This window comes from Colletotrichum destructivum, chromosome 8 (genome assembly GCF_034447905.1).
Source record: "Colletotrichum destructivum chromosome 8, complete sequence".
NCBI classification, from domain to species: domain Eukaryota; kingdom Fungi; phylum Ascomycota; class Sordariomycetes; order Glomerellales; family Glomerellaceae; genus Colletotrichum; species Colletotrichum destructivum.
In genome coordinates, this window is record NC_085903.1 from 3,898,474 (window position 1) to 3,921,455 (window position 22,982).

Here is a 22,982-nt window from a genome sequence, read left to right on the forward strand (position 1 = left end):
TATCCTATCTATCGCAAGGACTTGTCAGGGGAAGTCCACTGTAGCAATGACAAAATGACCAGAGCTAAGTTTCTGGGCCTTGGAGCCCGAGGATGATCAGTAACCCGGGCCGACCCATCCATCCCTACTCATCGCAACGTGGTCAAGCGCTAGAAACTTTCGTCGTTAATTAATAATAACGAAGGTTAAGGGCTGCAAGTAGGCTCATGTTTGATACAAAGCTATCCCAGTAGAGTAAACCCAACGCACCAATCGGCGCGGAAGCAGGCTTTCACATCTCGTCTCAGCTGACTTCACTGCCCGGAGGTTTGACAGCACACCGGTATCGGTGGCTCAGCAGTAAGCTGTAAACGGAGACTTCCAGCGAAGGCCTCTTAAGTCAAGTTTTCATGCTTTACGTCTTCCCTGTTGCACACGTCTAGGCGTGTAGAACGTTGCAAGACTGATGCATATCACTCCATGGCTGCCGGTATGAGCCTTTCCGTCTCAACAGACGCCAAAACCTTGAAGGAAATCGCCGAGACCTTTACCAAGGTTACCGGCAATAAGGCCGCTCACCAAGATGTGCCTTTCGAGGAGTACGCAAAGATGGCCGAACCCTACCTGGGTGCCTATGTCAAATGGTCCTTTGGCCCAGACGCTCCTTGCGACGACTCGGTTATGACCTGGTCTGCAAACTTCTCGGCCTCGTGGAACTACTGGGGCGAGGGGAAACATACGAGAGGATACCGAACTTCTCGATCGCATTCACTCCGGGCGTATCAAGAGCCTAGAGGAGTGGATGAGGCTAAACAAGTACGACGGCAAGCACAAGCGTGTGCTGAAGATGAATGAAGACTGAGCGGGGAAGAACCAGAGTAACCATGGCCGGTAAAGATAGCCATTCAACGATAAAATCTGGCATCCTTTAGTACAGGTACCATGGAAGAAATGATCATTTTGGATATCCCGGCTCAGTCATAACTGCTGTGTTGGTTGATCAAATGTTGTTGTATGATAACATGAACGGGCGCCGCTGTTGTAAAGACCGTATGAGGTTTCGGTTACAGCATCGCATCTGGATAGGCGACAAGAGCATTATATTAACGCTAGAGATCCAATTAGACACGAGGCATTGTGTTATGTAAATTGATCTGTTATTTTAAGAACTGACACTGACAGGCACGCCGTGAGATGAATGTGAAAGGGGGAGCAAGACTTCCTCTCACTCGTCGCATTCCTGTGTGCTTTTGTTTTTATTCCCAATTCCATCGCCTCATATCCATCAAGGCGATGTTGTGAAAAGGAGGATTTGAATTCCAATTGAATATGATTGACGGATGATTTGAGAATTTCCATCTTGCTCTATTAGTATTACATAATTTACCGGTTGGCTACTTGGTTACGACTTCCCTTGCAAGGCTCGCATAGTGGTGCTGATTGCGTCCTCTACTCGATAGCCAAGCATGGGAGACAGGGTTGCTATTGAAGGTGTTAACTGAGGTAGATGATGGACGAAGCGAACAGTCAACAGGTCATCGAGGATACGTTGCTGACTCAAGAGTTTGTGAGAAGGTACTGGATCTGCAACGTAGAGGCTAAACGGTGGTTCGCCACCTTCAAGATGAAGAGACGCTTTCACAGACACATCCGAAAGACTCGCTCTAACAATGCATGGCTGGTGGCTCACGTAGCCCATCACATGACTACGACGTGTCACTACTTAGGCTTCATGAGACTGCGTCTTTCCAAAGAACCCCAAGTCAAACCTCAGTACAACTCACAAACAAACCTATTGTTCTGTAGTATCCCAGCGTTAGTAGGACCCTCTTGGAGTTTACTGTCTCAGCCCTTAGACGTGTTTGACCTCAACTTTGTGATTCAAAACTGTCCGAAAAACGTATTCTCATCATCGTAGAACTTCTTCTATTTTCTGCTTGGTATCCTTCGATAAGCAAACTTAGAACCAGCGACGCCGTCCCCTTCATTATTGGTGGCAGTGTTGAACTGACCATATCAGAGACGAAACAAGAGCTTGTATCCTTGCGCAAATACCCCCCACCGTATCCGTCTCTACTTAATATCTCTAATACTCCTCGTGAGAAGCACCGGCATCCTTGCCGTGGGTCACACGAGACAGAGGCTCATAATCTTGGTAGACGGACAATCTTCCGATCTTGGTGTAGTGTTTGGCCTTGCCCTTGAACACATACACCTTTGTCCTGTTCAGCTCACTCCAGGGGATAGTTGAACCATCCGTCTAAGAGTAAAACAGACACTATTTTCAGTGGATGTCCATATTTCACAACCACACAAGTGGGTTAACTCACCGATTTGGCCACCCAGGTCAGCCTATCACAAAGATATGGCTCAACATTGTCCGGGCCAAGGTCTCTGATTCCATCAATCTTCTGATTGGTAGCATCCTTGTAGAGCGATATAGTCAACGGGATAGAGGCCCGTGAGAGGACGCCTTCCTCGAGCTGTTGTGCGCAGTTACCACATCGCGGATGGCCCGCAGTATGCACCTCGCCGCTGGTGACAGGGCTACTGAAAGTGAAGATGCTGCCGACGTGACGGTGAGGTCGCGGAGAACTTGTGTCGCTCTCAGTAGCCGTTCCTTGGGTGGAAAGATCCTCAAGCAGAAAATGAATCGTGTAAGGGGCGCCATTTTTGTAACCATAGCTTCGTAGGAGATATTTAGCAAAGGAATAAAAATAGGTGTGATGAACTCTTCTCTTACCGGTCATAGCTGACGTTGATCATGTAGTCGTCATACATTTCGTCACTTGCGAGATCTTGGTTCTTTTGGAAAAGATCACCTTTGTCTTCGAGCAGGACACTTCCCGTGCTGCGGTATGTTTTGCCAACGTAGGCATTGATGCGTTCAAGGTATTTGTCATCTGTCTCGTGGTCATCACGCTGCAACACGTCATATTGATAGCCCAAATTCAGCCATGTACGGGCGCGGTTGGAATCGAAGTAGTCAGCTTGGCTGTGATGGAAAGGTGTGAGAGAGTCGGTGGCTGGCGGTCCCTTGATGTCCTTGAACCAACTGTTCTCGTGCAAGACCTGCCAGATTGCGAAGAGGCGGTCAATGTTGCTACCCCAAGTTAGTTTCAACACCAAATAGTTGTGTGAGTTTTATCCTACCAATGGTGCATGTAGAAGATAGGGTCGAAGGCCGCGGCCGGCACGTTCATCATATGCCCTATCCCTTCGTTGAAGCCGCCGAAGCCCCCAATGAAACCCTATCGTTGTGAGTTCCCGTCTCGCAGCAAGATTTTGACTTTGGAAACAAACATGGAGGTTATTGTGAATATACTCGAGCGAAATCCACTGTTCCCAGTCCTTGGGTTTGTCCTCTTCGGCGGTGATGGTGGAAGAGAAGGAGGCCCAGTCTTTGACGTTGGAAAGAAGTCGATAGACCAAGTCGCTGACGGGATGCTTTCTTAGTTCCCTAACAGGATCATCAAGATGCTCAAGATCCTTGACATTTTTGGGGTCCTTGAGCTTCAGAAAAGGGTCATAATAACCATGCTCTCTGATGGCAATGCCGATGTTCTCGTAGTTATTGATACCTAGAGATTGAGATTCATCGGGATCAGAGCTCTTGATGGCCCATCTGCTTGTGCCCGAGCATCGAGACCACTTGATTTAAAAAAAAAAAAACCCCCCCGTCAGTGATTGCAAAAGTGTAACAGAAGTCGGGGCGCAATACCGGAAATCTCTGTCCATCGAAGACCACGTCATCGACAGTGAAGGGTGCCGGCAAAGCTCCCATCTTGGTCACTTTCCCCTTTACCCTCAACTCATATCGGTACAAAGGGTTCGGGACGATCTCTGGCTCCGACTGTAGGCCATCTGGCCCCAAAGGTGCGCGAATCTTCACTGTGGTTGGCCTGAACAGGTCGGGAACCTCGGTGTTGAGGGCCCAGTCCCAGTAAGGCAGTCTCCACCGAGTCGATTCCTTGATCCAGACGTTCTTCTCGGCCTCACTGCTGAAATGTAGCTTTTCAATTACTTTGCCCATGAACTGGTAGATTGTTTGCTGAGATGGCATTAGCTTTGGGTCAGAGGCCAGCAGCAGCACGAGGTACACACCTCGAACAGAGCCATGTAAGGTCTGTGCCATGTGGGAAAAGTGAGTGAGTTGTGGGTACAGTAGATAAAATGTTGCTTCTCATCCCTGCTCTTGTGCGTAGGCTCGGCAGAATTATCCCAGGCAACGGTTCCTGGGTAACCGTGGATACCTGTTGGAAACGCTGTGAGTAGGTAGAACCAAGGGGAGAGTTATTAACTGCCTACCGGCTATCTGGAAGTAGGAAAGAGTCTTGGTGTAGTCTTCATTGTACAACAACTGGAGTGCCCGGATGAAGAGGGAGACTTGGATGTTCTCCTCGGGCTTTTCCGTTGCCCATTTCGTGAACTCTTTGCGGAGTCCAGGCTTTTCTCCTGGAGGAACAGGAATGCCTTGAATGACAACAAATTCATGTTGGGGGGTTTCGGCGGACATGTCGACAACTGTAAGTCTTTGTTGTGAAGCGAGTGAGGGGTGGTGGCATTGGATAGTACTCAAGAGGCATTGGGTCTCCTGCCAGGACTAAGCCTGATATATGTAGCTGTCAGTAGCTCAAGGCCCTACAAGCATCACTCACATAACCCCAGGCTTTGATAGTTATTCATGTAAGTCAAGAGCTGAAAGCTCTTGGAATGCTTTCAGTTTGCCATGGGAATGTTTTCAGCTAGCCATAGAATTAAGAAATCGTCTGTTATATCTCAGCTGGTCAAGGGGTAGCATGTTCCTCCACATTTTCAATATTCAGCACAAGCAGTCAACGCAACAGCTCCAGCGACCTTTCTAGGTAATGATGACTAGCGTGTTCTTCAACTGCAGGTAATTGCTTTCGTAACCGACGCTGACACAGAGAAGCCCCAGACCTTTTGAAAAGAGCCAACCCACATAATGTTGGGGTTTCATCGGAGGATTCCAGTCAGCCACTCCAATTCAGCTGTCTGCGGAAATGGGAGAGTAGTGGATTAGGGTGGGTCTGGATTGCAAAATAGGCTAGGCAACCAGCTGGCCACGTTCCTGGGCTATTCCTGGGCTAGGCATAATGGAGATTAGGGCAAGGCAGCTGAGTTGACTGGGGTAACGACCCGTCGCGGTGGCGCAGATGAGACTTGTGGAGGATGAAGTTTGATTTGAGTATGGCCTAGGGTGCTCCATGCAATAACAAAATTAACGCTTGTCGTGGAATGCGGCTCGGGCGCATCGGTGAAGCAAACTCCCCTGTGCTTCAGCACCTCAGTTGCTGCTCACACGTGTACCCCGCTGCTCCCCTGCGCTCTAGCTTAGAAGGCCAACTCCTTTTGCTCTTTCAAAGTTCGTTTTTATGCTCTGGCCCGATACAACACTAGAGATGCATGGTCAAATCCCACCCTCCCCCTGTCTTATGCCTACATTATGCTCGTACGAATGGTTTGGGCGAGCTGGGTGAGTCAGGATATCATCCAGGCCGCTCGTGACCGAATTAGGGATATCCATAGTGAAGAACCGAACCCGGGAAGCACGAACCCCGTTCCTAGTTCAGGAATGTGCTGAAACGAGCTGATTCCAATAAATTCAAATGATGATCCACCTTGGCTAGAATCATCGATGTTCCTTGAGCACGCATTTTCTCCCATTTTTTTCGTGGCAACCACGCGCTCGGCACGGCCCGGCACATTCCATACGTCAGGACCGGACTTAAACTGCAGAATGTAGCAGTAACCCCATAAAAGCAATAAGAAGATACTGTTGTTCCAAAGACTTCCTCGTGCAAATCATCAAGGAGGGCGAGGAGGACCGAAACGACAGGGAAACCAAATAACTAGATGCTAGATTAAAGGCTTTTGTGATGCATCAATTTTCATTCTGTCTCACTTCTCTACCAGAACAACCTCTCCCCAACCAAAATTAGGTCAGGGCATCACCAGGTGTATCTTCACCTTCTCTTTGGCAACCGGGTTTCATCATCAGTCCCACAGCAACACGTCACCGCTGCGGCTTTGTGGTGCGATACAGCGGCACGGGCCGACGCGGCCCTATTCGGACCCACAGCACACTGCCGCATCCCGAGTCATCGGCTGCCGCAACGGTCCGGAACCACGGCCGAGCATTATTTAAGTTGATGGTCTGCAAGACCAGATGTGCACTGTACAAGTGGAAGTGGTTTGGTGAGCGATGGCGGCGAGCTGTCAGTGCACTTACATGCTTACATAGACTACTGCCACGAAGGGTCTCCTTTGACATTCGTACCGTCTTTCGGGAGGCATAAGTTAATCTAGAGTAACACCATGGCTGCCTCACACTTCTCAAAGAATGCAATGTAATTCCGCTATCGATTTGCCCGTAATTCCAATGATTCGACTTTTATGCTCCTTAGATGTATCCTGCTGCCTTGTCCCCCCCCCCTCTCCCTTACGTTTCTTAATTGGGCTAGTCAATGGCCTTGAGACACTGTAAGAATCTCTGATACTTCTCCTCGACCGCGGCATATCTTCTTCCCATGTGTCGCAGCATGAGAATGGAAACTGTCAAAGGTCTATTGTCTGGCCAGCACCACGGGCCAAGCTCGCGGCCCCCGTTTCCGAAGCCTGCCAACTGCTGCCGAGCTGTCGCCGAAGCATCTCTCAGTGCTCGCTCACCCCTATCCACTGATTCCGTTGCGAGTTCAAGAAGACGCTATTTCCCCAACGTCGCATTTCTGGTGGCAGGGCGCTTTCTAGGAGAGGAACTCCCGTCAAGTACCGCAATGGCTTTCTCGAGTCTGTCGATGCGACGTTTGACGCCCGTTTTGAACTCCAAGGTCTCCTGGGCGCGTAGATGACTCTCCTGAAACTTCTTGTAGTGCTTATCGTGGCCCTGCTGCAGCTGCGTTGCCAGTATCGATAAATGAGCTCTGAGATAGAGGTCTTGTTTCTGAATCCTGCCGACGTACTTGGGGATTCGGTCAGCAGCGGATGCTAGCCTACGCAATCTTTTCATCGCATTGAGTGCTGAGAGACTCCAGACCCTTGCAGCAAAGTCAAGCGGCATGCTCTCCGGTGACGTGAGAAACATCTGACGGAAATAAAACCGGGATTTGACTGAGGAGAATGGGGTGGATGTAAACGGCAGAGTAGAAAGGCGGGTGGCCACGCTGAAAGCGTTGATCATGGTGATGATGCCGCAGTCGAAGCTGTTTGTCTGGAGAATGCCCTTGGACTTTCATTAGATCGTAACAGATCCAAGGGAGCCAGTCGGTTGTTTGACGTACCTCACGGGGCACGACGTCTAGGAGTTGGTCAAGTTCCGTCAATTTCTGGAGTAATCGCAGAACACCCTCTGTAACGTCCTTCTCCGGAGGTTTGTTGAAAGGGTCCATGTACTCAATTGCTGGCGCATCCCGATGCCACGAGTACAGCACCCAGTGCTTTCCATTGATAAAGGTTGAAACTACTGTACGGCTTTTGGCCCTGGCTAGTCTCTTCTGCTTCGAGCTGGCTGATCCAAGTGAGCAACTATCGGTCACAAGACAGTCATCGCTGTTCAGACGGCCGAGAATAGACCGCAGGGCCTCGTCGTTCACCCAAGACTGGCCTTCCAGAGAGCGTAGGGCATACGTCAGACGACTGAATGACACGCTTGACTCGGTCGAGACTTCCTCATCTCTGCTCAGGTCAATGGCCTTTGGGTGTTTGTGCTTTTGTGCGACGTTCCCAGGCGATCGTCCGATATTGGCCTCCCACTTCCTTTTGAATCGAATCGATGTCTCGGTAGCTTTAGGCTGCGGGCCGAAGACAGGCGGTAGGTCGTTGGGGTCGACGGGGTCGCTTCCGACCAGGGTAGCGTCGGCATCCCCATCTTTGTCCGTGTTCGAGGTGTTCGTCTGATGGGTAAAGTTGACGACATCTTGGCTGCAAGTTGTAAGCTGTGAAAGCACACGTCAGCGCAGGTTTTGTGGAGCAGGAAGACTATTACAAAAAGGCAACGCACAGTTCGTCGGGTTTCTGTGCAAGGGTCCGAGAGCGCATCGTCATCCTTGTACTTGTCACAATCGTCACATGGAACAGCGGCCAGGTCTGGGAGAGGAGAAGGCTGCGGCTCTGCTGCCGGCTTCGAACCATTCACCTCAGGCTCAGTTCTTGTGTGGTTTGTGAAACCAGGTGCCATGACGGAAGCGTAATAATGGGAAAGAGCTCTGCTGAAGTAGTTCTGCAGCAGCCTCGACCTCCAACAGCTTCAATGTGGCACTAGCCTTGACTTCTGTGTTTCTTAAGCGATGACTGAATGGTTGTCGGCGTTGAAAGTGTACCTGGGCGACAAAGTCGGCAACAGCGTTGGGCCTAGCCTTGAAGAGAGTACGGACAATCTTGCACGATTTAGGTGAATGGACTGGTTCGGGGCCGAAAGCAAGGTAAAAGTGCCAGATGGAGACTGACTACTGCTTCGAAGCAGTCCACAGGGCGGTTTTGCTTCGCCGGGGAGATGTCAGCCTAGTAATTCTGTTAGATGTGCTGGTTGAAGCCAAGGAGACTGCCTAGACGCGCACCTTGAAAACTGAAGAAGTCAATGAACGCAAGTGATTGGCTTTGGGAAGGGATAAGGGCGGCGGTCTTCGGAAGCTGAGGATGAAGTCGAAGTCGACGCCGAGGAGGCCCTGCAAGGTGGATTCGACGTGTGCCGATGTATGTGTGGGTTGAGGTGGGCGGTGTGAGTTTTGGTTTCAATCCACCACATTATATATAGGTGAAAGGGAAGAGAGAGAGAGAGGGAAGATAGTGAGAAGATGAAGGGAAAAGGCGAGAGAAGGCGGGAAGCAAGCGTATGGCAGCCTTGGGCAAACGAGAAGGAGTTTAGAGTGGAAGCAAACGAAGTTGATTGATGACGGTTCGTAACTTCCTCAGTGAAGGAAGCCTGTGTTTATCAAAATTGTATGTACCCAGAGTTAAGTTCAAAATACACTGTAAGCTTGGTACAATCTTGTCACACGGAGGGGGAGGGAGCGGTGGCAGGCAGACAGACCGCTAGAGCCGCCCAACATCAATGATCGACCGAGTGACATACTGCCGCACCCTGAAAGGCTTTGCACAGAGATGATCCCTACCATTACAGTGCGTTCATTCGGTTTGATCCATTACCTGAACCTGCCCTAATTAAAGAGGGTATAGATGTAGATATGTAGTTTGTTTCTAGTAGCTGCTGTTTATAGCAGCTAGGAGGGCGTCAGTAACAGTCTAGAATAACAGTGTTAGCAATAGTATTAATATTTATAGACAAGAGGGAATGTTTACTAATAGGCTCGCAGGCTGACAGAAGTACCGCAAATGTAGGCTAAGCCTAGATGAGTAGGGGGTTGAGCACAGGGGTCGAAGGAAAATATCTACCTAAGCAAGGGTATATAATGTCGCCTGCACACTATAGTATATAATAGCTTAGCTATTCCTGCTCCTGCAGCAACTTGCAGATCTACTTCCTTTCTCCTCCTCCACTCCCCCTCCACTTCCTTCACCCTCACCAAGCTTAGAACCAACTCCAACATTGATCCATCACATCATTACTACCAATCAACATGCCGCTTCGCGAGACCGACCCCGTTTTCGAGAGTGACATATTGAAACAGGTCAAAGTAGGTATCGAGGCTGCCCGCAACGCAAAGTTCGGGGTTTCCCAATATTTTATGCCCCTGCCGCTCCTCGTCGACGAATCTGCGGCGAATCCACTGCCGTGCTATGAACCTGCCGAGGAGACCACCGCCCTCAGCGCCCACGTGTCAGCGCGCATTCATGCCCTTTACAAGAAGGTTGCCGCCGCCTATAACGAGGTTGAGGATCCGCCAGCCAGCCTCGGCATCTACCTCGGAATCAAGCCACAGAAGTTTGAGACAGAGCCGGATTGGTGCCACCATCGCAGGTATCACTCGCGCCGCCTGCGGCTGCACGACCCCGAGACACTGCCAAATCTGCCCTTTGTAAGCAGCCTGACCATCAGGTCAATGTCGCTCGGCTCCGGCGCCGAAAACGCGACAGACATACGCCCTCTGTCCCCCCTCGTGCCGCTGCAGTGCCTCGTCCACCTGCCGGCTGTCCAAGAGTGGAATGCCCCCTGGTTGTGGGAGCGGCCCATGCCCGCCTCCATGCCGAGTAGGGTAATGCGCGAGCACTACACCTGGCCCTGGGAGGGCCCCCTGCGAGACGCCCGCCACGAGTTCGGCGCCGCAATCATGGACCAGGAGAAGCACCTCTGCGGGAGAAGGATCCCCGCCAGCCTGACCAGGGCCTCACTGCACTTCTGGCCATTCTTCTCGCTCCCCCAGCATGACCAGTCCGTGGCCCGGCCGAACCTGATCCATCCGGCAGATAAAGACCCGGTGTCGGTCGGTCTGTGCAAGCTCGGTGCGCAGCTAAGCCTGTTCGACGTGCGTGCCGTCGTCACTTCAGACCTGTTCCCCAGTCCCGAGGCACCAGCCGACCAGCAGTGGTCACAGATGCGGCGATTCCGGCTCGAGTTTCACAACCTCCGTCCAGATGGGCGGTGGTACTTTGTCGGCCCCGGTGGCGAGGATCCGCATGACTCTGAAGAAGGAGGGTACAAGATCTCAGAAACGAAGCACTACCCCCGGCAAACCGACCCGGATGAGGACATGGAACTCGACCGCGAGTACGGCGACGACCCGGAGTGCTTTGTAGAATACCGTCTAGACATGTTCCGCACTGAGCCCTGCAGGGACCGGATCGAGCCCCTGCTTGCGGCGTTTGCCAAGTCTCTGCCTCGCGACAATATGCCGAGCCTCGACGACGCAGAGCTTTTCACGCACCTATGGTGGTACCCTTCAGACAACAATGAAGTTGAGGGATATGATCTACCGATGAAACTGGGCCACAGATGGGGTGTCAAGTTCATTGCTGGGCGTGGCAGTGAGAAGAAGATGAAGGACGGCGATGCTGTTACTGCTGCGGCAGCACCAACAACACCGGTGGTGCAGTGGCAGGTTGGCGACTGGAGACCCAGCGAGGAGGTCATGACTCTGTTCGAAAGCCTAGGACGGCAGGAGTGGCTTGATCTCGAGTGGAATAGGTATAGATGCACGGCGGGGCACGACCTGCTGGGAAATAGCGAGTCTTCACCCATATAGTAGGGCGGGCAACCAGAGGATAAGTGGTCTGACACTTTGTTTGGAGGTGGCTGGTTGACTATGCGATCACAACAGCGGGGAGGGCGGGAGCATGTGATCATTATCATTGAGGAAGCATCTTGAAGGCTTTCGCAGAAGGTCATCTCGGCAGATGCTCAAAATGAACAGTATCAGTTAGAAGGTGGCAGCGAACAGGATACAAGTCAAGTTTGCGCCACAAGTACTTTTCATAAAGGTGACTATTACCTGAAGAAGGTTATAGACTACAACTTCTATCTAATGGAAAGCGATTGGTCTCTACTTAACCCAAACTGCTATCACAATTCCGCAAAGGCCCAACCAGCCTGCAAAAACACCCGTCATAGTGTTCCACCCAAAAGTGGTGATTGACTAGATAGCCTGAAGCAAAAGATCCTATCGTACCGCCTAAAGCGAAGGAGAAAGTAAACAGTCCGTAACCAAAGCCGTAGAACCCATTGGGCCCAAAAGCACCGGGGCTTTTACTTTCCTCGGCCCTGATGACGTAGCCAATCTCAGCCATGAGTGGAGTGGCTGCGAAGGTGTATGTCAGCCCAAGCATCGTCAGCAGGGCTCCAAACAGCATCTTGTCGTGGGTAGTATCATTATTGACAAGCCGCAAACAGACCATTGGCGGCACCGAGGCCATAAAACCAAGCATAGAAGGCCATTTGGCACCGTAACGGTCGACCAGCCATCCCACAGCAGGTGCCACAAGGCCTGGGATGCAGATGCAGAAAAGAATTAGGCCCGCTCCCAGCGAATCCCAGTGGAAAGTCTTCATGACAAAGACCTGTACGACTGTGTCTCCCATGAAACTAGCAAGTGCGGGTTAGCTCGTTTTCAAGCCGAAAGAAAATGGTTATCTCGATGTCGCGAAATTGCCAACAGGCCACGGCACTCACACTGCTCCCGCTTGTACCAAGACGCCGAAGTTGGCAGCCAGTAGTCGGTGTGACTTGAGAATACGAAGCTTGGGATGTTTGACCGTAACGCCACCCAATGCTTCCACCGGCGCTGATTCTGTGTCTTCGTAGCATTTGGTAGCTTGAGCGCTAACAGCAACGCCAGTCAGACCATCGCGTACTATCGAGCTTCTCTGCGTCGCGACTAGTTCAAGATTGTTGTGATCTCCGTCGACCCACTGTCTGGCGACTTTCTTCTCTATAAGTACCAGCCTCAAGACTGTGTCGAAAAGGATGGCCCCAAAGCCAACGTAGTAGACAGCGTAATATCCAGCTCTGCTATACACCGCCCCACCGATCGTGGGCGATATCAGAGAGCCTATAGTCATAGCCATCGAGGCATAGCCCATTGCAACGCCAATTTGGTCTCCCATCGTGTCAGACATCAATGCCAGCCCTGCGCTCCACACGACAGCAGCGCTGAGGCCCTGCAAGATGCGGCCAAGAACGAGCAGTGATATGACGCGCCCTAGGCAAAGGAGCAGCGTGGAACCCAAGAGAGCGAAGAGTCCCAGGAGCATTGTCCATCTCCTCGACAATCCGCGGTCGGCATAGGATCCAAGCACGAGACTTCCGATGCATAGCGAGGCGGTGAAGCATGCTCCCAGAATCGTATTCCACTTTTGGACCTCATGTTGCTCAATCGCGACTCGTTCGGCCAGAGAGTATGGGATCACTGGCACGATGATACCGTAAAGCAAGATATCGTTGAAAATCGCGATGCACACCGTAGCAACGATCAGTGTAGTACAGGAGCGAAATGTGAGGAATAAAGGCGGCGAGGAGTCGGCGGCTCGCTCCCCTGAAAAGAAGCTTTTCACATGCCGTAAAGTCTTCATACTTTGTTCTTCTGGAGCCGAATTATTTGAAAGAGAATTGTCGTGCCTTGAATTGGGGAAATGCTTGGGGACGTTTGTGGTAGTGGTGGTGGTGGTGGTTTGTTATGTGTGTGTGCGTGTGCGTTTGTGTGCGTGCGTGTAGTATGAGAGATAAAAGAGATGGAAATAACAATTTTGAGAGACAGACTTGGGATATGTAGCGTTTCTAAATGCCATTTATTGGAAGCATAATTCTAAGATAGAGGCGAGAATATGTTACTATCTCTTTAAAAGGTTTCATAAACGTTTTATTTGCTGTGAATGTGGTCATTGAGTGAAAGTCTAAGTAGATAGCTAAGCAAGCGCTGGTAGCTACATGAATGACATAAGAAAGCCAATATCCTGCGCCACGATACGTGTAAATGGCATTTTGTAAATCTGTATCAGGTAAGGTGGTGACCATGATTCAGGTCACAAGCAGTTTCATTTGCCGTTCCTTTCACAGCAACAAACAGTTTCCTTCACCACAAAGTTTTTAGATCTGTTTCCAAGGACAAGACCATATCAAGACCATTTCTGCATATAGCCTTCAACCAGTCTCATTTGGGGGAAGTCACCCACACTCTAACCTCAATACTCTCTCGGGGGGTTTTACACTGTTCAGGAGCGTTGCACCAGAAAGCTGCGTGGGGAACATCTTGTTCACAGTAAATGTCAGCATGCCCATCATACAGCCCATACCGCTGGTGATAACGGGGATCGATCATGTTTGTACGATCGATTGAGCGCCATGTGCTCAAAGTGCAGGAGTTCTTACATCGCGCGTTGCAAACCTCGTTTGTGTCATGCTGCTTGAATAACAGCACCTCGTTGGGTTGCTGATGACTTACGTAGTACCAGACTTGGTCGGCACTATACCCAGCGAAGTTGCTCTCACTCACGTAATCCATGTCCAAGACAAACTGCCCATGGATACACTTATCGTGAGCCACCGTGCGTGCATCGCATACGGCGAGGTGGCAATCTTCGACCGCGTGCTTGACTGGTTTCCAGCAGCTGGAAGCGCACCGTCAGAGTTCTTTTGTCTCCACTCACTCATGTAAGCCGGGACAAGGTGAGAACTCACTTGAAAATCCGAACACGCTTGCTGAGCAGGATCTCGTCCGTTTGGGGCCCCAGGACGGCACGAACTCTTTTGTCACCGCTCTTGTATGTGCAATCTGATATGCGGAATTAGGATTGTCAGCGAGCGGGTCACCAGATTGTTGCCATTTGATGGTAGGCGGTACCATCACGGCAAAGTTTGACGTGGAGGTGGCAAATCGTACCATTGTGAACGAACGGATCCGGAGGATGCGGATCCGAGTCCTCGCCTGAGTACTCCTCATTTACAAAATCGGGAGCGATAGCGGCTGAGCGATACTAGCAAAGACTGTTAGATTCTGTCTGTTTCCCTTTCCTCCATTTTCCCAAGAATAGGGCTGAATGAGTGATCACACTTACAACCCAGTTTATCACTCCCATTTCATCTACAGGAATTCCCTGCCTCTCCAAAGCAGCCTTGACAACCCGCTTCAGCTCATCCAAATACCCTCCAGGTTTGTTGACAGACTCTGTGTCGAACTCCTGTGCTTGGAATGTGTGGTTTAGTTTGTAAAATCCAAAGTCGTCCAGATTGATGGCTTCAGGGTCTAATCCACGAATGTCATGGATTGTTTCTAGAGGGCCGTCCTCAAATACAGTGTTTGTTAGCGGGAATCCCTCATCGACCTTGCAGCCCAGTATGTATGGAGGAATATGTTTGTAAATATTGCAATTTTTCAAGTATTTCAACGTCACCACAGCATCTTGTGGCTGTACTGCTTGAAGGACACTCATGCTGGCAGGAGTCATACGATAGAACATGGTTCAAGTTGGGGGCGAAATCCCCCCCAAAGACGAGTCAGTGTTTATCAGTCATTACGACCTGCATTTCCCAGTAATGGTAAGGGTTCTTCCGAAGAATACAGGTGTACAGAGACGGTTCGAAGTCGAGTCAGCTGTCTTTACCTTCAGCCGGCCAAGCTCCGGACTGAAACCACGAGCATCAGAAAACTTAAGCCTATTTGCCCACCATTCAGGTGATATGCTTCGGAAGTAATCATTGTGGTCATTGTCCTACATGTGGGGTAGACAGATCAAGAGGTATAAATCACCCCCTGTAACCCTGTATACGGTAGTCGAATGAGCCTAAACCATCCAATGTCCTTGCGAACTTAGCTGGTGTTCCGCCGATCTAATGTGTACTTTCAGGGATGGTTCTTGCTACTGTCGCAGATCGGGATCATTTTTCACATTTGGGAACTTAATCCTTCCGATGTTTTTGCGAACCACAAGGCTAATGCTCACGCATAGCTTTCACGTTCACTTTTAGGATAGCATTTGACACTGCTACACCACCTGTGTCACTAATTTGGCGAGCAAGCATACTGTCATTTAGAGCCCGAACTAAGATACACATGACACAACTCATTGATCCCGAGTTATTCGCATCCATGCCCATAAGCGGATTGGGTAGCTCCTCAAACCATAGCTTCCTTAGCCCCTGATTCCATTCGCACTGGTCCCAAGCGCGGCGCAGGCGCAGGTCCAGCTGCGAAGGCATTGATGGTAAGATCATCATAATCAATACAAACACCTGCAGGAGAAGTAACCATTAATCCTCGTTTCGCGCTGGCCCAGGCCTCAGGATCTACAGCCGCGTGGTAGGCATCATCCTTTCGTGCTGATATAGCACCTATGACGCGGTTCACTTGGTAAGACAAGACACACTCATCAGCTTGAGATTCTTTTACTTCTTTGGTTGCAACCACTTACGCCCAATCCGATCAATGGGAGATCCTGGAGACTGCCTGCTCTGTACGGTGAACCTGCGCCTTGTGTCTCTGACATGCTTCAGAGAAGCAGACATGATGTCGTGGTTGGGATGCACGAAGAAAATTAACGAAGGCCTGGGTTGCTTATCCTGGGACGGCGCGGGCTTGATGACTGCACGATTCCAAGTTATACCCCGAGTCATAACATCTCAAAAAGACAGGGCGCCAGTGAGAGTAAGTGACAGAGAAAGGGGCTCACCTCGATGTAAAGTTCCATTCATTCGTCCGCCTGTCATGAATTCCATAGCATCGCCCAAGATGACGACAATAGAATTAGGTATGTACGCCATGTCCCTCCATCCGTCCTTTCCGTAGACCTGGAGGCCGCCTACTGGATTAGCAGCGAGGTAGGTCAAGGAGCCGATGTCGGTGTGTCCGCTGTACGCCGCACGCTTCCTTGGACCATCCTCATACCAATGGGTACCTTGATATTGGGCCCTTGCTGTCAGTCTAGAGAAACACATCTCCAAAAAGAGGTTTTTGGTCAAACCGGAACATCGAGAGGAAAAATCTTACGATAAAGTAAAAGGTGCGCAACCTCGCTTGATTCTTTGTGTGCGTTGACCAGCGAGTCTGGTTTCATTTCGCAGTAGTCGTTCATCACGTCAAGAAGTCGGGGCGTTAGCTCTTTGTGGTAGAACTGTAGGTCTTTTGTTAGATCGTAGAATGAAAGATTGCACAGAGGAGACAAAATGCGAGGTCAACGTACGTCAAACACCTGGCGGATACTTGGTTCATTATCCCGAAAGATCCTGGGTCGAATGGCCGTGCCAGAGTCGTGATAGTCGTAGTTGTATTCTTCCACCGACGCCAGAACGCCAAGAGCCTTTCTGTACTGGGTAAGCACGAAAATCTTTCGAAAAGCTACAGTATAAGATTAGAGAAAAAAAGAGCTTACTGCTGTTCAGTTCGAGGCTTGTAGCCTTCGAAGTATCCCGTGGCCTCCCGCATCGAGTCTTTGTCTTTCTGCTCCATGGAGGTCGTTGTCATGTACTCAATGGTGATCTCACGCAGCTTCTGAAACTACAAGGTTCTCGTCAATATCCGTCCAGCTCAAATGTCGAACGTACTTTTGACTTACTAGACTGCTGTCGAGACCATGATTGACAATGTGGAAGAGGCCTGTTGGAGCGGCACGCCGGACAACCTCTGCCACTTTGTCTCTGTGGCTTCCATCCCTTAGCCAGGCCCAGTCCAGCACGTGCGGTTCCTCTACCAGTTTCTCAGTCGTAGATGCAGGCATTTTGTGATTAAGTTTGCGGTGTGCTGCTCACTTGGTCACTAAGGTGTGTGTGGCTGAGGTTCATCAGACCGGACGGGGAGGATTTGTTCGTTGTATAATAACAGCAGATTCGAACGGATTCTTAATAATCATGCGTAACACTAATACTTAAAGGCAAGAACATTCGGTTCTGCTCCGAATTTCTTTTCCACATATCCTGTGATTCCGAGTATGCGAAATGACCGCTGCACACATGATGGGGACTACCAATATTCTTGCCTTGGCCGCCGTGACGAGCGTTGCCGTTCTAATCCATTTACTTTTCCTCCACATCTACCTCAAACTATTTTGTGATGACAAACCCTACGCCTGTTTCAGAATAGTGGGCGGTGACGAAAAAGGCTGGTTCAATGGAGATATCTTGGAAAGGTGGCAGAGGGATGCCGGAGGTCTTATCAAGCAGGGTTTCTTGGAAGTAAGCTTTTCTATGCACTTGCGAAGTTTGTGAGAGCTTTCTTGCTAATGGAATACCTACCAGACGCAAGGGGGCCCTTTTCAACTCATGTCTAGCCAAGGGCCTCTCGTGATTCTTCCTCCGAGTCTGGTCAACCATGTCCTTATGGACTCGCGTCTTTCATTTGCTGGAGGGCTAGAGCGCGTAGGTTTAACGCCATTGGGCTTCTGAACATTTCCTTGTGGACATGGGCTAACCTTTGAGCGGGGAGAACAGTTGGGACTCAAGGCTTTACCCGGGATTGGAAGAGCTCATACCGAATGCCAACGAGAGATTGTGTTTGGGACCGTGCTTAAGCCCATGACGAGAGCATCGACGGCGTTGACAGAAACCTTATCGGCCGAGGCCGAGAAAGCCATTAGCGAGCTATTCCCTGTTGATGAGAGTGCGTATCGCAAACCCAAGGGTCCCATGTTCTCGACCCAAGTAAGACCAGAAACAAGGCTGATCGAAGGCAGGCAAATGGCAGTCAACTGATTTTGCGACGCCAGCGCGACTTGTCGTCACACGTGTCTCGGCCGTTCTGTTCGTGGGACCAAACCTTGCTCACAATGTGGAATGGCAAGAAATAGCTCAAAGCTTCGCATCGATCGCCACAGAAGCCGAGCTCGCGCGTCGAAGATGGCCTGTCTTCATGCGCCGATTTCTTGATGGGTTCCTGCAGGAGCCAAGAAAATTGAAGGACCTTGTGGACAGAGCACGTCGGCTTATTGACCACGAACTGGCTACCAGGAACAGGTCAATGACCAGTATTGGAGCACCAAATTATTACGACCGGGATTGTCTGGACTGGTTTGAGCAGCTTAGAGGGGACGGCGAATTCGACGTCGTCTTTGGGCAGCTTTTTCTGGTTGCAGCTGGTACACACAACGTGTCGCTAACCATGACAAGTCTGATGTACGACTTGTTGCTACATCCAGAACTCATACACGATTTACGCGCAGAAGCGGTTAAGGTTATCACTGAGAGTGGCTGGACCAAGTCAAGCCTCGACAAGTTGAGGTTGCTCGATAGCTGCATGAGGGAGACGCAGCGGTACCGCATTACGGATCCAGGTGAGTCAGTGTACTGGCGCGGACAGTTTCCTCCGATTATGACAATAATTTTTCATCTATGGCTAACCCTTCCTTTCACACCGGGTAGCAGTCCTTTATCGTAGGGCGGAAGAGCCGGTAACCTTACCTGATGGAACTTTTCTTGCCAAAGGTACACACACGGCCTTTCCATCGCCTCGGGCCCTAGGAGCCCCAGGCGACAAATTCCACTGCGGACGCGTCATGGCTGTGCGTACACCTGAAATGGAGACTCGAAGCCAATTTTCATCAACCGGTCTCGACTACCTGAGCATGGGACATGGGAGAACAGCATGCCCTGGCCGCTTTTTTGCAAGCGTTGAGATCAAAATTTGCTTTGTCCACCTGCTGTTAAAGTATGACTGGAAAGCTGTTGGGCAAATCCCACTGGGCGCTGAGGTAAGAGAGTTTGTGCCAGAGGCAGAGCCTATATTAGCTTTCAAGGCAAGGGATGCAGGAAGGCCTAGGTTATATGCTACCAGTGTTGGAATAACATGATCACATGACCGTACGACACCTACGACTCAGGAATAGAGTGCACAGACTGGATTGTGCAGCACTTACTTATACATAAGGGAATTATTACTTAGCTTAGCCTAAATAACTTAAGGCTAGATAAGACAGTATATCTGTCTTATACAACCTTAATCCTGTAGTTAGAAAGGATAGTTATAGATATCTAATCTTTAGTTTACCCTACATTTCTAGTACCTACATGCACATACATAGTTTATTTAATACTAATTAGTAATTGCTTAAGTAATTATATAGGATTGCTTTATGTAATTATAGATTAGTAAGAGTAAAGAGATAAGAATTAATATACTAGATGTTGTATATTAATAAGTCTTAATTCTACCTACTGTTACCTTTTAGCAAGAACTAGGTAGATAGGTATAAGACATCTTATGCTAATTCCTTATTCCTACTTACTATTACCTTCTAGTAAGAACTAGGTACTAGGAATAAGATAACTACTACTATAGTATTATATAAAAAGAATCTCTATTATTACCTTTTAGTAAGAATTAGATAGAGACCTCTATTATATAATACCTAAAGTATATAGTATATACTAAAGCACTAAAAGCAACTAATATAATAACTTAATACTATATAATATAATATAGTTACTATAATAGCTGCTACTAAAGAGCTAGAGACTAGCTAATAAGGTTAAATTTAAGAAAAAGAACCTTACTAACCTATATATAAAGAAATAAGTAAGAAGAGTAAAATACTACTTAGCGTATAGAAGAAATTAATAAACCTAAGGTTTTAAGGGAATTAGATTAACATTAATGTAGCCCCTTTAGAGGAGAAATTAACTACATACATTAGATATGTAATAATAGAGATTATCTACATTAGTCTACTAAAAGAGTAACTAAAAACCTCTTTATATAAAGACTTTTACTAATAGACAACCTATTAATAAGATCTTATCTATTATATATATAGGAATAAGTTAATCTAACTACTTAAATAGAAGGGTTTTATGCTACTCTTAGTATAACAACTCTTAGAGCAGTTAGTTAAGCTTGTAAAAGGAATTAGATAGAAGTTTAATGCTTAAAATAAGCAACTTACTCCTTATACAACATTAACTCTAGGATAGATTACTACAACTATAGATACACCTATTTAAAACTTTAAACTAATTGTTCTATAGACTGCAGCTAAACTAGCAATAGACTTAATTAAATACTTATATAACGTATAAATAAGTTAGAAATTAGTTATATAAAACAACTAACTAACTATATAAAACCTACTACTAGAAGCATAATTTACCTAAGAGGTTAATAGTTTTCTGCAATTCTAGGGTTATATAACACCTCTCTATTAAGGAGATAGTATCTATAACCTTCTACTAAAACGTATAGTCTAAAATAGACTATTGTTACGGTCGGCTTTCCGTGGTAGTGTCTATTAGCAGAAGCTGAGGCAACGAAGCTAGGGAACAGTGCTATAAGTCGTGCTGAAAGGATCAGGTCTTTAGAGGATATAGTGATTAGTTGTATACTTAACAAGGGGTTGTAGCGTTAGTTACTAGTAAAGGGTGCTAAGAGTATCTAAGGGGATAATTACAAAGTTGATTGCTAAAGAGCTATAGAAGTCTGTCCTTAAGTCTGTCTAAGTCTATCCTATATATAAGTCTTATGTGCTTGTTGCTAAGGTTCTAGCTTACACCTAATTACTAGTAATCTAGGTGTTGTATAGAGTAATTACTTAAAGTAGGGTGCATAAGCGCTTACGTTGTGATTAATTGTGCTTATGCATAATTAGTTGCTTACTTCCTTATCTTTATATAACCTTACATTATAGTTCTTCTGCGCTAGGGGAGTGCACCCTAGTTTCCTGTGTCTGCAGGTATAACTTGTTTGTAACTGCTAGGTGCCCTGTAGGGGCATCCCTTGGTCCTGTTATGTTTGATAGGTTGTAACATTAGGTCTCTCCTCCAAAGGTTTAGTCCCTAAACTACATAAGTAGGTTAGGTCCTCTGCCGTCCAGGCTGGGATGGCGTCAAGTGTTCTTCTTTCGTACTAACAAAATGTCGCACAGCAATTCCCACGCTAAAGGCTCTTCCACACAACGTTGCCTAAAGCTTGCGCTTGAAATCAAGGAGTTTAGTTTTAAAGTTATACCTTGTTTATATTGTTAGTTAGCTAGTTGTTGCTATAAGATGCTAGCTAGTAAATTGAAATGTTTTAAGTGCGTTTGCTGTAGTTGTTCTTGCAATGCATTAGCAAATGCAATTTGTGAATGTAAGTGTTCTTTTTATTCTTGTTTCCTTATTATACTAATCTGTTTTGTAATAGTAGATTGTCTTTTAAATAAGTCTAATTGTTTTAAGCGTAAAGAGGAGTTAGAGGAATTAATTCTTTAATAAAGAGCAGATGCGCTGCGTTAGGCTTAGGCTAAAATAGATAAGTTGCTTGCAAAACTAAAGCGTATTTACAAAGTAAAGCAAATAGTGTTTAAAAAGGGTTAAGAGATCCTAGATAGTAAATCTGTAGATTCTGCTGCATTCTCTTCTAAGTTGGTTGTAGCTAAGGAGGTACAGGCTAGTAGCGCCTTTAGGGTTGTCAACTAGGAGGTAGTGTTTAAGGATCTAGAGTTAGCTGACTTTAATTTTAGTACTCCCTTAGCAGTACCTAGGAGTGTTAAAGGTTCTTAACTAGTTCCTATAAGTTGTCTTTATGTCTGTAGCCTTTCTATTTAATAAGATATTTATTATAACCATCTTTGTTCCTGTAGTTAATAATTCATTCAACTTTATACTCTAGTTCGTTAGGTTCTACAATGATGCAGTCTTTAGTATGTGATCTGTGTAGTGCTAGTTTAAGAAGTGCAATGTAAAAGACTAGGTAGATTTTCATTATGTCAGGTAGCTTAAGTTTGTAGTTAACTATTAAAACCTTTTAGATAATTTCAAAAGGTCTAAGTTTTTTATAGTCTAACTTGTTGCTAGGTTGTTGTTACGGTCGGCTTTCTGTGGTAGTGTCTATTAGCAGAAGCTAAGGCAACAAAGCTGGGGAACAGTGCTATAAGTCGTGCTGAAAGGATTAGGTCTTTAGAGGATACAGTAATCAGTCGTATACTCAACAAGGGGTTGTAACGTTGGTCACTAGTGAAGGGTGCTAAGAGTATCTAAGGGGATAATTACAAAGTTGATTGCTAAAGAGCTATAGAAGATAATCTATCTATGTAGAATAAATGTCCTTATATCCTATTCTTCTTGTTAGTGTCCCTAAGGTCCTATTAGTATCTTAGCAGAGTGATTAAGTGTAGTGGGTCTAAGGTAAGTTGCTTACTTAGTGATCACCTTAAGTAATTACCTTATCTCTTGATCACTTTCTTATTATTACGTGACCTTCTATTGTTCTTCTGTTCTGCTCTGTAAGCGCTGTTAGCATGCATATAAAGCATGCTGTCCCCTGTTTCCTTGCAAGGGGTTGTTCTAGGTGGTTATGTTAACTAACGCTTTTCAGGTTGTAACATCAGGTCCCTCCTCTAAAGGTCTAGTCCCTTAGACCTATATAGGTAAGTGGGTTCCTGTTGTAGGGTGTGTTTGGTTGTTCTTCCTTTCTTTATCCTTTTCTCCATCATGTTGGCGTTTAACGTGGCGAGCCTAGAAAGTCTTCCTGAGAAGGCGAAGTCAACAAAGCGCTGTCTTGCTGATTCTCTGAAGATTTGTGGTCAAGGTATTGAAATTAACATGCTGTGCAGTAATTATTGTTCTAAGGGGATTTGTTGCAAAATGCTTGCAGGTTACTTAAAATGTTATAAGTGTACTTATTAAGGTCGTCCTTGCA

The 22,982-nt window shown here is 47.7% G+C and overlaps 7 protein-coding genes across 7 annotated transcripts; 3 read left to right on the forward strand and 4 right to left on the reverse strand.

Moving 5' to 3' along the window:
- Positions 1 to 459: 459 nt before the first annotated feature.
- Positions 460 to 834, forward strand: CDEST_13033 (Putative NAD(P)-binding domain superfamily; the record flags this gene model as incomplete). The annotated part of the gene is made up of 1 exon (XM_062929189.1): positions 460 to 834. One exon carries the CDS (start codon positions 460 to 462, stop codon positions 832 to 834), a length of 375 nt encoding a protein of 124 aa, XP_062785240.1.
- Positions 835 to 2,065: 1,231 nt separating this feature from the next.
- CDEST_13034 (Putative tyrosinase copper-binding domain, di-copper centre-containing domain superfamily) lies at positions 2,066 to 4,495 on the reverse strand (the record flags this gene model as incomplete). The annotated part of the gene is made up of 8 exons (XM_062929190.1): positions 2,066 to 2,239; positions 2,310 to 2,664; positions 2,723 to 3,082; positions 3,133 to 3,230; positions 3,283 to 3,630; positions 3,701 to 4,030; positions 4,084 to 4,232; positions 4,288 to 4,495. 8 exons carry the CDS (start codon positions 4,493 to 4,495, stop codon positions 2,066 to 2,068), a joined length of 2,022 nt encoding a protein of 673 aa, XP_062785241.1.
- A 1,965-nt stretch (positions 4,496 to 6,460) lies between these two features.
- On the reverse strand, positions 6,461 to 8,176 carry CDEST_13035 (Putative papain-like cysteine peptidase superfamily; the record flags this gene model as incomplete). The annotated part of the gene is made up of 4 exons (XM_062929191.1): positions 6,461 to 6,625; positions 6,773 to 7,210; positions 7,281 to 7,934; positions 8,000 to 8,176. The coding sequence occupies 4 exons, from the start codon at positions 8,174 to 8,176 to the stop codon at positions 6,461 to 6,463; spliced, it is 1,434 nt and encodes a 477-aa protein (XP_062785242.1).
- Positions 8,177 to 9,504: 1,328 nt separating this feature from the next.
- On the forward strand, positions 9,505 to 11,138 carry CDEST_13036 (uncharacterized protein; the record flags this gene model as incomplete). Its single annotated transcript, XM_062929192.1, has 1 exon — positions 9,505 to 11,138. Exon 1 carries the CDS (start codon positions 9,576 to 9,578, stop codon positions 11,136 to 11,138), a length of 1,563 nt encoding a protein of 520 aa, XP_062785243.1. The 5' UTR covers positions 9,505 to 9,575.
- Positions 11,139 to 11,439: 301 nt separating this feature from the next.
- Positions 11,440 to 12,960, reverse strand: CDEST_13037 (Putative major facilitator superfamily, MFS transporter superfamily; the record flags this gene model as incomplete). Its single annotated transcript, XM_062929193.1, has 2 exons — positions 11,440 to 11,974; positions 12,062 to 12,960. 2 exons carry the CDS (start codon positions 12,958 to 12,960, stop codon positions 11,440 to 11,442), a joined length of 1,434 nt encoding a protein of 477 aa, XP_062785244.1.
- Positions 12,961 to 15,500: 2,540 nt separating this feature from the next.
- Positions 15,501 to 17,097, reverse strand: CDEST_13038 (Putative oxoglutarate/iron-dependent dioxygenase, non-hem dioxygenase domain-containing protein; the record flags this gene model as incomplete). The annotated part of the gene is made up of 7 exons (XM_062929194.1): positions 15,501 to 15,715; positions 15,796 to 16,002; positions 16,054 to 16,278; positions 16,371 to 16,494; positions 16,564 to 16,684; positions 16,753 to 16,877; positions 16,936 to 17,097. 7 exons carry the CDS (start codon positions 17,095 to 17,097, stop codon positions 15,501 to 15,503), a joined length of 1,179 nt encoding a protein of 392 aa, XP_062785245.1.
- A 217-nt stretch (positions 17,098 to 17,314) lies between these two features.
- CDEST_13039 (Putative cytochrome P450) lies at positions 17,315 to 19,130 on the forward strand (the record flags this gene model as incomplete). The annotated part of the gene is made up of 6 exons (XM_062929195.1): positions 17,315 to 17,551; positions 17,615 to 17,734; positions 17,807 to 17,975; positions 18,049 to 18,645; positions 18,737 to 19,070; positions 19,121 to 19,130. The coding sequence occupies 6 exons, from the start codon at positions 17,315 to 17,317 to the stop codon at positions 19,128 to 19,130; spliced, it is 1,467 nt and encodes a 488-aa protein (XP_062785246.1).
- Positions 19,131 to 22,982: the final 3,852 nt, after the last annotated feature.